Below are 13,477 nucleotides of genomic sequence, written 5' to 3'. Positions count from 1 at the left end.
GGCCTTATTGGTCCCTACTAGGCTGTTTGAGGAGGAGGAGGAGGAAGAAATAAGTAAACAATGGACTTTTCGAAGGGGGTACATCTGCTCGTCTCTCCACGAAGTTCCCATGTTGAGGACAGTTAAGAGACGCAGAGATGGTGTAAAGAAGGGAACAAGTGAGTAAAGGACAGTTTACTTTTTTTTCCTTCGCTAGAAACAAGAAACAAAAACCATGCAGAGATTTAAGACCATGATGATGGATTTAAAGAGAGAAAAAAAAAAAGTAGTAGGATGAGAACTACGCAGTGCCTGTCCAAGGATTCTACGTGTTCAGGCCGCCCTTAACCCTCGCCGGAGACAAAAGGGAGGGAAGCAGGGAGATGGAGTGATGAAGGAAGGACATAAAGAGAAAGAGGACGGAGGGAGTGATGGATGACAACTGCCGGGGGAGTACACGTGCTTAGATCTCTAGCACTGAAGAGAAGCAAGGAAGAGTGAAGACAGAGACTCAAGAGAGAGAAACGGGAGGGAGAAGAGGTAGACGAAGACTAGTACCTGTCGAGGGAGTACACACGTTCAGCTCTTCCTTAAGTTTCCCTGTGGCCGGAGACAAAGACCTGGGTAGCGTGAGGATGGCGCGAGGATTACTCTGGCGAGCTTCAAAGAAACGAACTTAAAAAGAATAAGCCACCCGGCCCACACTACTCCCTCGGCGCAGAAAACATTAAGCTGCCAGCTGGTAACTCCGCGGCGCGCTCTGCTCAATGATACCGACATCCATTTTTTTTTTCCACGAATTAAATTTTCGCGTACTACAAATCTACTAACAAGAGGGAATGAATATTTCTAATCACTCGCAATCATTCCCCCATGGCTGTCAGTGTGAAGTACTTCCACGTCTCCAATATCGACCGTCAACGCGTATATTCAGTCCTCGCAGAAGTTTAGTTAGCCTCAGTTTGCTCCGACACAAACTGTTTCCCGCTGGCCCCTGTGTTGCTGGGACTGTGGGACAGTGGAACAGTCACTGTAGCACTCTGCCACATGTTTCAGAGCCACATCTCAACTTTCAATAGGCTTCATTGGAAGTTCTCAAGGGTGTTCCTATGTTTATGCTGGTAGTTTAGCGATGATTTCATACTATCTGTCGGGGGAAAAGAAGGTATTGAAGTTTTCAAGATTGTTTTCACAATTATAATGGTAGTTTGGTAAAGATTACGTATCATGTGGAAAAACATTAATCAGAACCCATTTAATATCTCTCTAGCCTTTGAAAATGTTCTAAAATCCTTCTAAAATACGAGTTCCCAGAATCTATCAGAAGCATAAGCAAAGCAATAGAATAGGGAAAACAAACAAAAGGAAGAAAAAAATTACACTCTTTTGTTAAGCATCATGGGCAGGAAAACTGCTTCATCAAGTAGGGAGCAGTTTGTACATAGTCCAAACCAAATGTCAATACAATATACATTATCAATAAAACTTCCACAGAAATGAGAATCAGTTTATTTTATAAATTATTTAATTCATTTACAATAATTTACAACCATACACACTGTTAATGAGATTGGTTTCTGAGCATTTAATACAATTATTTCTATATTTTTTCTTGATTTTTTATATTTTTTTTATATTCTTACACATCGCATTTTTTGTTCCTTTTCGTAGTAAAGGTACTGACAGTTTGGGGGAGAGGGGGAGGAGGAAGGTCATTTTGGTTAGGTGTCAGGCGGGTTGCTGATAAAAACATGTTCGTCCCACAAAATAGGTAATGAGTGAGGGAATACCTGAAGTCTCTCCAAGTCACCTGAAAACCCATAAGATAGAGGAGTAGCAGGACATTGGAGGAAGAACGAAGGAAAGGGCAAACCTCACAGTCCCCGGGCCACACATTCCACTCCCGCCTCGCTTTGTCTTCCACTCAAACGAGACGGAAAGAGAAAATATATAATAACTGCATTAAAAATAAGAGACACGAGACAGACATACATAAGGACGCTGCCGAGGACTGAGAGGCTTACAGGCAGTACTGACAAAACTAATACCAATAACGGAGAAAGGATAGAAGAAAAGGTACTGCATCATTTCTCTCATTCACTATCTCACACACACACACAAACAAATACACTCGCTTCTCCTGCCCTTAAGTGATTGTAGTAAGAGTAGATTATAATATGTATGTCAAAAGTACTCAACAACACGAAATTGTACATTATTACAAGCAATATATAGTCACAGATTGCTACTCAGTTATGACAGACCGTACGTTCAGAAAAACGAGGAGGAGGAGGAGGAGGAGGAACAGTTACTTTTCCTCTCTTTTCTGCTACTTACAAGAAAGGACTCTTTTTGCTTACTGTATGCAAGCTTAGAGAAGGAAAAATGCTAAGATAAATAAGGCTGAGAAGTAAGAAAAAGCAAGGAAGTAGTAATAGTAGCAGTAGTAGTAGCAGTAGCAGTAACAGTAATAGTAGCAGTAGCAGTAGTAGGAGTAATGGTGGTGATGGTAGCAAAAGAAGGAGTGTTAGAAGCAGCATCACTAATACGTACAGAGTGGCCTGCCAATCAGACATGAACCAAGATACAGGCAAAGGACAGAAGGATGAACTCTCTCTTCTTCCAAAAATTGCAAAGGCAGTGGTTCTGGGGAATAGGAGAAGTGACACAAGGGCAGGAGAACCAGTCCAGAATCAATGATATACTGCAATACTCTCCATCCATATGGCCAGGGCCAGTCACTTCTCCCCTGCTCAGAACCCCTGCACTGCATTTGTTGAACACAGATGGTGATGAGGAATATTCTATGGCTGTAATGTACAATTAGTCATTATCATATTTTTTTAGGCATTTTTTTATCTCCTTACAACAAATTTTAACATTTTCAAAAAGTCGTGGTTGTCGGAAAATGACGAGATGTATATCCATAAATAGACTATTAAGTATTTCTCCTTTGGAATACAAAACAATACAATTGCCATGCTGGTGATGTTTTGAGGGCAAGGAGGAGACAGGCGAGTCCACTGCTTACAGGTTAACAACAATAATTTCCCCAGTATGTCAACATCAAACATGTCACAGTGCGTTCAGACCACAAGGACGACACAGAGACACACCTGCTGATTGCTTCTTTCCTACATGCTGGGAAAATTTTGTACCTGGTGTGAGGACAAAATGTGCCCAGAAAGGACATCCAAGGTAATGGGGAGTAGAAGGGGGAGGGGAAGGCAGAGGTAGTGGGGAGTAGTGTGTCCTGAGGCATCCTACACCCTACTACCCCCTGACCCCACTCAGCAGGGAGGGAGAGAGAGAGGGGTCAGGGATCAGGTCCCCTTTGGAACACATGTGTACAATCTGCTACTAACAACAAAACAGGCTTGTCTGGTGCACTGTGAGAAAAAACTGGACAATTTGAACTTGCTTTCAAAAGTGTTGTCGTATACACTTTGATTATTCACAAAGGCAATGAGTACTGATAACAAACAATAATTGTCAGATAAGGAATAAAGAAACAGACTTAGGTTGCTGACAACTGAAAAGGTAAAAAATGTGTGTGTGTGTCGCATACCTTGATATACGTAGATATATGGATATAATAATAGGAGCCAGCTCAAACCCTTCTCAAGTAATCTGCTTAAACAAAAAATAACCTTGCTCCACACCATGAACCTCTCTGCTTAAAAAAAGCTTAAAAAAGCTAAAAAAAGTATATATTACAGATTCATGAAGTAGTGAATGATCAAGGCATAAATAAATTCAATGGGGGGCATCACTGTACAAGGGGAGGCATGCTGGCTTCATTCAGACAGTGGTGGGGGAGTCAGCAGTGCAACACTAAATTATAAATAAATACCTGAGGAAACTGATACCAATACGGCAGAGCTGCAACCCGAAACACTCAAGCTAAATTTAACACAACCTATTAACTTGGGGCCTTTTCATTTTGAGACCTTAAAAGAGAACAAAACATGACAGAAACACTCCCATCCTAACTCCTCTTGAGCTTTCAATAAATAAGTGAAGAAATTTTTTTACAAAGATAACTACTGTACTTAGCAATTTAAAGCACAAAATATCATTGAAGATTCATGCTATCAATAATTACTAAAAACAAAGATAAATGCATAGACAGGTTTAAAACCCACACACACTTACATGCATACATTCATGAACACTCACACACTCATAATTAAAAAATACTGTACTGTTTGCTGGACTTTCCTTTGATCATTATTTTAAGTTATTTATAAAATCACCCTATGCTGAACTTCAAATTTGTATGTAAATTAACAATAAATTTAAAAGTAAAAGTAAACATAAACATCACCCCTGGCTGGCTCCTTCACAACAATGTACATGGTGATAGTAAGATGGGAGGAGGTGGTGGTGCTGGTGGTGGTAGTGGCTGGCCAATGCTGGTGGTTCAGATCCAAGCAACAAAGCAATGCTATTCACCACCTAAGACACAGAACAATGCCATTCACCATCCAAGAAAAAGCAATCACTTGCTCTGATCCTCATCACATACATTTGTTTTCATGTTGCAATCTGGAGGAACACTGCCTGAAATAATGACTAACACAAAATTCTTAAACCAGAGAGAAGAAATACAAACAGAATCTGATAAAGGATGAACATCTCATACATTGCCTCATTACTTACACCTTTCGTATCTGTATCAATCAAAATAGTTTCATAATATTAAAATCTGGCTTTGAAAAGTAATTCCACTAACTCTGCAAAGCAAAGTATGCACACCTATGAAACAAATAACAGTGGTGACTGATTTTACAAATCTGAATTACAATACACCTTGAAAGAAACTTGTATATTCTTACACATCTTAACTTTGGGGATATATTCCTACTGAAAGAGTAAATAATACATTTGCTGCAGATGACACAAAGGCAAGAGAGCCCAAGACATACAGGCAGGAGAGGGACAAGTAGCAAAGAGTGAATAGATTTAGCCTTGTTGAGACATAACATGGTAAAAGTTCAAGGAATAAAACACTCTTCTTTTTTTTTAAAACACCACACTGATAATAATGAGATGGATGCATACCATGATAAAAAACAGACAGAGGTGGCAAGAGATGGAACAAGTGGTAGATAATACTGGAAGTGTAACATGACTGGCAACTTTGAGCACCAAGAAAATGATGTACTGGGGACAAGACCCGTGAGCATAACAGTAATACAGACAATGTCCAAGCAGTGATGCTGACGGGAGGAGGAGTTGTGAGGGGACATGGGGAGGAAGGTTCAAAGTTAGCCAGTGTTACGTTTTGTACCTTGTCTATGATTCTACTCACTGTGGATGAAAGGGCTGGTAAAGTATTGAGGTGGGTTAGTTAGTCTGACATGAAAACTTTTAAAAATGAGACTGGCTGCTGTTTTGTTATGTACATGCTTGTATATTAATGTGCAATGAATAGTGTCTGTGTGTGTGTGTGTCTGTGTGTGTGTGTCTGTGTGTGTGTGTGTGTGTGTGTGTGTGTGTGTGTGTGTGTGTGTGTGTGTGTGTGTGTGTGTGTCTGAGTGTCTGTGTGAGAATGCATGTGAATCTCTCCAGACTTGCCAAAGTACAAAAATGTGTAAAAACTTGCTGAAGGAACTGTACGCCGGCCACCAGTGTGCAGGAAACAACACGTGTAGGCAGATGTTAACATTTAGCAGACCAGAATAATACAGAAATACATAAGACAAACATCACTCACTAGCTAAAAATCTGATCACCAGTATCAAACATGGCTAACATACATTAAGTTCGCTCATCGCAAGAAAACTTGTGAAAAGTCGGTAATAAAAACTAAGACTTGGCAATTCAACTTGTAAAGTAATCATGGCTGGAAATGTAAAAAATGTATAAATTACACTTCAAGACTTTCAACTTGTTTCTGTGAATCTATTCCCAACAAGCACATTATGAGGTGAGGAATATGGTGTTCACCTTGCTACTCTGCGTGACTATATCAGCTGGTCTGTGTGTGGCCGCCTCGCTCACTGGGTGGTGGTGGATGACTACACTCGTGGGGCTGTCACACAAGCACGACAATCCCAAGCCTACCAGAACACCTCAGTGTTGTCTGTATGTATCCTACCAATATTGCATGCCTGTTCCTAACACATTTTGAACTCTAAGCAAAGTAATAAGTCAAAATTATAATGTTTTGTGAATTTTTTAAAACTTGGAAAAAGTTCAGTAAGAAAGTAGAAGAAATAAATACAACTAAAGAGGTGATTGTCATATAATGAGGGCCATGGATTAATGAGATTCAAATCAGTCAAAATTATCAGTCCAGAAAGGTTAATTATTGCCCAGCAGACAATGGCAATTTTCAAAATCTTAACACAATCACATGCAATCTGCAACTGGTTGTGTCATATTAGGTAATCAAGATAAAATGCCTTGGCTTACACATCCTACACTAGATAATATGTCAGGTAGCTCTCTCTCATTACCACAACAAAAATATATAATAACTAGAGAGTTTGGACACTTTTTTTTTTTCCAAAGAGACAGTGCCTCTTCTGTTAAGTGCAGTAGACACCACCTTGGTCCTCTACACTGAGATTCTAAACATAAAAGCACAACAACACATCTGTCTCACTGCCTTGAACACAACCAAAACTTCCTCTGTCTCTAGTAAATGGGATCCAGCTTATCCTAGTTATTACTTTCACCATACAGAACCTTTATGAAAGGTACTGGAAATACTATGACACAGAGAACACACAGTGCACAATATTTAAGTATGTAAATTACTAAAAATTTCAAATTGCTTTGCAAAACAGAAGACTAACTACAACCACAATTATATTACTCTCAAATTAAAACATTGCCATTTAAATATTGTAGTAACATCCTGCAACACTTTAGGTACTTGCAAACCTGCTGGCACACCCTTGCTTGAAGGCCCAACATCAAAAAGACAAGACGTGCAGGTACTTGAACTTGACCACAAGTTGTATGAATCACAAGTCTATCTGGATCTGAATGAGGTTGCATAAAGAGTTAGTCTTTGATCTAAACACTGAGACAGCTTGGCTTGGAACACCTTTCCTTTGCTCACTGTAGCTGTGAGTTGTATGATGGCTTCATGAACAATTCAAGAGCACAAGATCAGTGTGCAGAGCATTAGGTTGAAGGGGTGGCGGTCCAGCAAACAACTGTCATATATTTTGGTCCCTGAGCCAACATTATGAAGTGAGTGGAGATAGAAGAAAAATCAATAGAGCTATGAAGTAAGAATAAAAACTGTTTAGCACTGACGATGATGCAAAAATCTGCAAAAAATTATCAGAACAAACATGGGAATCAAACTATACAAATGGGGAAAACACAGGTATGCAATCTCTAGAAATAAGCAGGCCAGTGTGGTGGCTTTAAAAATGTAGACTGAACACTACTAGTACCTCCACCATGACAAATGTGTGAAAACTGCAATACTATTATTACACAAGTCAACATCTTACTAGTTCTCCCTCACTACAACAGGACAAGTGCATTTTTGCTATCAAGTGTACTGAATGAGTGACTGACTTCCTTACTTGCAGCCTCCTGCTGACCTGCTCCTGTCTCATTGCTGCCACCTGAGCTACCCCCACATTGCACCAGCTGAATGTCTTATTGTGTACCATTGTCGTGGAATGATTACAACTCTACTGATGGCAGCTGCTCATGCCCAACTACATGTGCAGTAATAGTAAAGGTGAACAGTGCACATTATATGATGCTGGGAAAGTCAGCACAGTGAGAAACCCACATCACAGACGCTGAAAAACATGTGAGTCTGCAAGCTTCCTACAGCTGCTCTTTTTTGTGTGTGTGTGTGTGTGTGTGTGTGTGTGTGTGTGTGTGTGTGTGTGTGTGTGTGTGTGTGTGTGTGTGTGTGTGTGTGTGTGTGTGTGTGTGTGTGTTATTGATATAAAAAATAAATAAATAAGTAAGAATAAGGAATGACATTTCAAGTTCTATATAAATGTAATACATGATGGCAGTGGCATTCAATGTTGTGTTTTATGTCCCAAAATTTTGTCTAAACATCTTCAGAGAGGAAATTTTGACCAAAATTTCCCAAGATTTACAAATAAAGAACATTTCCCTGAGATTTACTCCCTGGTATTTCTGGTTCCCTGTGTCCATCCCTAAGCAGCCTGAGGAAGCTGACACACACACACACAATACATCAACACTGTCAAGGGTGAGGGTCTCTCTCTCCTCTTGGTCTCCCAACACCAGTGTCAACAGTTCAGGATTTACGTACATTGTAGAGTGTTCTTTTAAATTAATTTCTATTAAAAGAATCTATGTAGCAAGCTAAAAGTAGTTAATATTTATGACTAATAAAATATTACAAATTTTATATAAATAAAAGAGGACATGGTCTCGCTTCTGTTCACTACGAAGCATCTTCAGATGAAAGCTTTGATAACGTGAGTGTAATATGCATGAAATCAAGGGACATTGCACAATGGTTTTGACAGAGGAGAAAGGATGTGTAGTACATAACAAAGGTCAGTGAAGGATCAGTCATGACTATGAGACCCACAGTGGTCGTAAGTACGGAGGGTAAATTTTACAACATGTGATGAACCTGTGTTGAAAAGATTGACACACAAGTGGCTGGGAACCACTTGTCTGGGGAATGTTTGTGTGCAGACCACCATCAACAATTTTAACAAGTATTCTGTAGGAAAGATTGGATGGCAAGGATGGCAGTGTGTATGAAAAGAAGGGATAAAAATAATGATAATTAAGGGGGAGGGCAAAAAAAGCATTGATACAAGTAGAAAACAAGTAACAAACAAGACTAGAACATTATATTACATGATGTGGCATGAGAACCACCCAGTACTTGAAAACATAAAAACTTTCCAAGTGTGAACTGTGTGAGGGTGTCGTCGGCCCCGAGCACCAACACGTGAGCTGCTTGGGAGGCAGGGCGCCCCAGCCCCGCCCAATCTGGCCGCAGGAGCTCACCAGAGTACAAAACATCACAGATAAATACAAAAAAGAAAAAAAAGATAAAAAAGAGGAAAAGTCTCTTCAGCATGCACTTGTATCACACAAGAGACAAAATTTAAGCGTATAGGAGGGCCTGCTAATGTAACTGCACTATTGCCTCTATTCATCTCCATTTTTGTCATGGTTCACTAGAGCACACTAGTGAGGAGCTAAATATCACACAAGAACAGATATTGTCTTACAATATCACTGCACACGGGAGCAACACTGCCTACATCATTACAAATTATGTAGTGAGTTTGAATATACAACCAGAAGACGTGGCCCCTCAATCGTCAAGAACTACACATAACAGAGACGGGCTCTTTGTGCCACTGTTGTACAATGGTCCGTCCTGGGTTAGGAGTGGGGTATCACTAGGTACCAGAACCTGAGCATTGGATGTGGCCACTGGGGGCATCATGTTACCAAGGTCCGTCACTCCAGTCATGGCCACACCGGCCCCACTGCTGGCCAAGCCTGTGCTGGATTTGGCCAAAGGTTCTACCTGGGACACTCGCACAGTTCCACCTGACGTGGGGGGCCAGACACCAGCTGGACGAACTTTGACATAGTTGTTGTTGTTATTGTTGTGGCACACGGGCCTATTGCTCCAGAAGGGCACGGCAACGGTCGCCACCTGGGGCAGGGCAGAGGGCTGTGTTGGAGCCCCCTGGAACCCTTCTGTTGCTCCAGGTGAGAGACTTATGGGCAGGGCTGAAGAGGGCTGACCCCCTGTCCCAGGAGGTCAGGAAGGCTCCTTCTCATGCTGTAGCACAAACGTCGATCTTGCCCCAGCCACTCCAGTCTGGCTGGATCCAAGCAGCTTGAGGGACAGGCTCCCACCAGCCCCGCCTACTGACCCTCCACTCCCTTTACCCTGCACTTGTAGCTTACTGATAACCTGGAAACCACAAATAATAATTTTACATCAATCATAAAAGAACTCTTTTCATAGTATGGAACATAACAGATCATAAACCATGAAAACTAAGATATGGTACCAATATAAATAGGTAATATAAATTTCTAGAAGGCAAACTAGACTCCTAGCTGGGCAGTGGTGAGATCTCATCACTCGCTACACACACACCTGTTGTACTTGATGGAGGGTGAGGCCGGGGGATCCTCCCCCGCCCGCCACAGCCGAGGTGAGGTAGGTGAGGCCGCCTGTACTGCTGCTGCTCACGCTGCCCACAGTACCACCACCACCGCCACCCCCGCCTGTGCCAGCAATGCCCGAGCCTACCAGATTCGTGACACCGCTGCTCCCCACTGCAGAGCAAAATCAATTAATCAAAAGATACAGAAGACTCCATAATGTTTTTTTAGATAATACTTTTTATAGTGTCAATCATCCAGACATCAAATCAAGGCACAAAGCATCAACTGTCTACTTAATATCCCAGTACAACTAATACCAGGCAGATTATGAACTAAACCCAATAAGGATATCACAGATACACAGAAAATCTCTATCCATGGAACAAAATAACCAAAAATTAATAGTTACAAATACTAACATTTGTTCTTCTGAATCTTCATGAAGCTACTTGAAATAAAAATTGTGGCTAAGTTTTTAAATCAATCTGCTTTTCCCTTCAGTTTATGCCAATTTTCTATTACACTGGAACATTCTATTTGTGAGGAATTCTTTCAAATTTACCAATACTCTGAAAACTTGAATTATTTTTCAAAAGTATTTTGTCTGCAAAATTTAAGTACAATGACCTTACGCTTTATCCAAATCACCTACAGTAATACATACAGACGATACAGCTACATCATCCACACTTTACTCACTTAAAAGTGAAGTGAAGAGACACACCAGATGCTTCAGAACTTTTTTTCATCTATGAGTTTGCACCAAAAATAAGTCACCTTGTAAAAATCTCCCATATTTCTCTACAGTTTGTCAAAACTGCAAACTATCTGAATAAAACTGGTCTGAGAACACAGCATCTCTTGGATGCATTTGGTTCAACAATCTAGGTGCTAATATGTTCCAAATAAAACTGTCAACAGATGTTCACAGTGTTCAAGGACTACTTTATCTTAATTGCATTATATAACCCAAAGTAAGACATCCTATAGGTTATGCACAATAATCATATCACAATCGCCTCCTTCTGTAACTGTTTATCATAACAAGAAGTCTTCCTTTCCTGAGCTACAAAATCACATTCTTTATTAAATCAACCACCTTTAAGTTTCTTATCACAGCCAATACAAAGAAGTCAATTAAGAGTTGCTGAATTTTCATCAGCTACCTGACTGACGTATACTTAACCACAGCAACACATGGTCTCCATGTAATCACTAAATTAACTTCATAGCAAATGTTCCCTTGACAGAAAAGATGAGTGCCTGAGATAAGTACCAGAAAAGTTCCTATAGCTGCCAAAGAACAGTATTGCACTATATTTTTCCACACTCATTTGATGCTAAAGTATTGCATGATTCCATCACTGGCAAAACAACCTGTTTCTCTGACTACAAGGTGGTACACACATGTAACTTATGGGAAAAAGGACTGAAACCTTGTTAACACACCATATCAATTACTGCCTATCAGTCCTGATAACAGACACATATAATTGACCCGCACAGCACTGAAGCCACTAAAGTTAGGTTACATGTGACTTTCACTTGAAAATTATTGCCTCTATTTACACACAAAAAGCTTGTCCCAAGTTTCCCTTCACATCCCTTATGAAGGCCTTTATGCAACAAAGACCTTCCACTCCAACAATATGTCTTTGAGTAACCTGAACTATATGTACTTTCCACTCTTACTTTGAATTCTGAGTGATGAAAACATTGTCTATTCTTTACCAAAGGATTGCTCAGCAATGCAATTAGACAGCAAAGTTAAATTGATTCACACAATTCAATTACCTGTTTAAATAACAAAAAAATTAATTATCTAAAATATCATCAAAATAAATAGATATGATATGGTATATTAAAAAATAAATAAATAAACAAAAAATAAAATAAACAAATTTTGCCACCAAACTGTCTAAATTGAATGACTACACACCAGCATTAGCCTCATCATGTCCACCCACGCACACTCACGCACAGATACACATAAAAAAAAAAAAACTTATGCAGGGGCAAGATATGAGAGAGGAACAGTAATGCCTGAACCACATGCACCATTCTTACCCTTGCCCGTGTTAGTCACCAATCTCGACGCATCACCAAATGCATTGCTGTGGAGTTCTAACCGGATGCTCCCAGAACCGTCACTTTTGAATGACTTGGCCAGGGCGTCCGATATCACAATGCCGCTGGGGATGCCCGCCCCCAAAAATATGTTCTGTCCGTCACTGCTGCCGGGACGCGAGTCCGTGGCCGCGGCATCTGCCCTACCAAAGGTGGCGGCAGAGGAGGGGTTTATCCGTATGGGCTGTGTGGTGGAGTTCCTCATGCCCGCAATGGCCACATTACTCAGCGTTATGGTCTGATTATTGGAGAGGCCGTTCTGCAGACTCATCACCACTGGGATGTGGCTCTTGTTCCCACTGGCATCGAGCTGCAGAACGTTGCCCACAATATTTATAGCACCATCGTTTGTCTTCACCTTCTTGTTCTTATTTTTGGCACTGGGGGTCGGAGCAGCACTGTTTTTGAGTGCCTCACTTTGCGTCGGCGGCCGCTTGAGGTTGGCTGCTGCTGCTGCTGCTGCTGCCACTGCATTGCTGTTAACAATGCCCATGCTGTTCCCCACATGTATGTGTCCATTGTACCCAGTGCTGACACTGATGCCCTCCTTGGCACCCGACCCTGAGGGCACCGTCAGCAGCTTCTTGGCCAGCAGGGGCTTGACACTCACAAAGCGTTCCTGTGCCCCGCCTGAGCCCAGGGTGCTGCCCAGGGCGGGATCGGCCAACACCGCACCAGGGTGGGGTTTCTTGAGGGCACTGCTGAATGCACTCCGCAGCACATCAGCTTGGTGGTCCGTTGCCAGATAACCACCGAGCCTTCTGCAGTTATACGTACATGTCTGCAAGTTAGGGACAGTGTGAGCCAGGTCCTCAAATCAGGCAGCCATGGAGTGAAGTTAGACTAGTAACAAATAGAGTATGTACCTATGCACAACAACACTGCCCTAAAATGACTGTATATCATATTTTGATACTAATGCGTATATATTGCTGCTGTAGCTGAAACACCTAAGACTATCAATGTGACAAACTGCAGACTGCAGAGCTGAAATACAAAGCTCAAAAACTATATAACTATGAACTGCTACTACTGTTATTTGATTGATCTAATCTGACTTTTACAACAATCACTAATAAAATATCTAAAATTTTATATTTTAAAATGACAGAAAGACATTTGAGAGTCTATGAAGGACAGAATTCTGTCGAATAACACAACAAAAACTTCTATATTGATACTCAGTTTTAATAGGGCAACACCAAAATTGTTATGAGAGAAATGGATGACATCAATCAATGGAGAATGAACATTAGTG

The 13,477-nt window shown here is 40.9% G+C and overlaps 2 protein-coding genes across 2 annotated transcripts in view; both read right to left on the bottom strand.

The window, feature by feature from the left end:
* LOC123506873 (GTP-binding protein Di-Ras2-like) overlaps positions 1 to 7,817 on the bottom strand; it is a 161,946-nt gene extending 154,129 nt beyond the window's left edge. Inside the window, exon 1 of the mRNA XM_045259237.1 lies at positions 538 to 7,817. The gene's annotated coding sequence lies outside the window, so the exon portion shown is untranslated. The remainder of the gene's footprint in view (positions 1 to 537) is intronic.
* Positions 7,813 to 13,477, bottom strand: part of LOC123506872 (helicase SRCAP-like) — a 21,444-nt gene continuing 15,779 nt past the window's right edge. The window contains exons 6-8 of the mRNA XM_045259236.1: positions 12,160 to 13,000; positions 10,082 to 10,263; positions 7,813 to 9,892 (exon numbers count right to left, since the gene is read on the bottom strand). Of these exons, the coding sequence (XP_045115171.1) occupies positions 9,737 to 9,892; positions 10,082 to 10,263; positions 12,160 to 13,000 (1,179 nt within the window). The 3' untranslated portion in view covers positions 7,813 to 9,736. The remainder of the gene's footprint in view (positions 9,893 to 10,081; positions 10,264 to 12,159; positions 13,001 to 13,477) is intronic.

The sequence above is a fragment of the Portunus trituberculatus genome, chromosome 21 (assembly GCF_017591435.1).
Source record: "Portunus trituberculatus isolate SZX2019 chromosome 21, ASM1759143v1, whole genome shotgun sequence".
Classification (NCBI taxonomy): Eukaryota; Metazoa; Arthropoda; class Malacostraca; order Decapoda; family Portunidae; genus Portunus; species Portunus trituberculatus.
The sequence above is the reverse complement of the archived record's forward strand: the minus strand, read 5'-3'. Positions and strand labels throughout refer to the sequence as shown.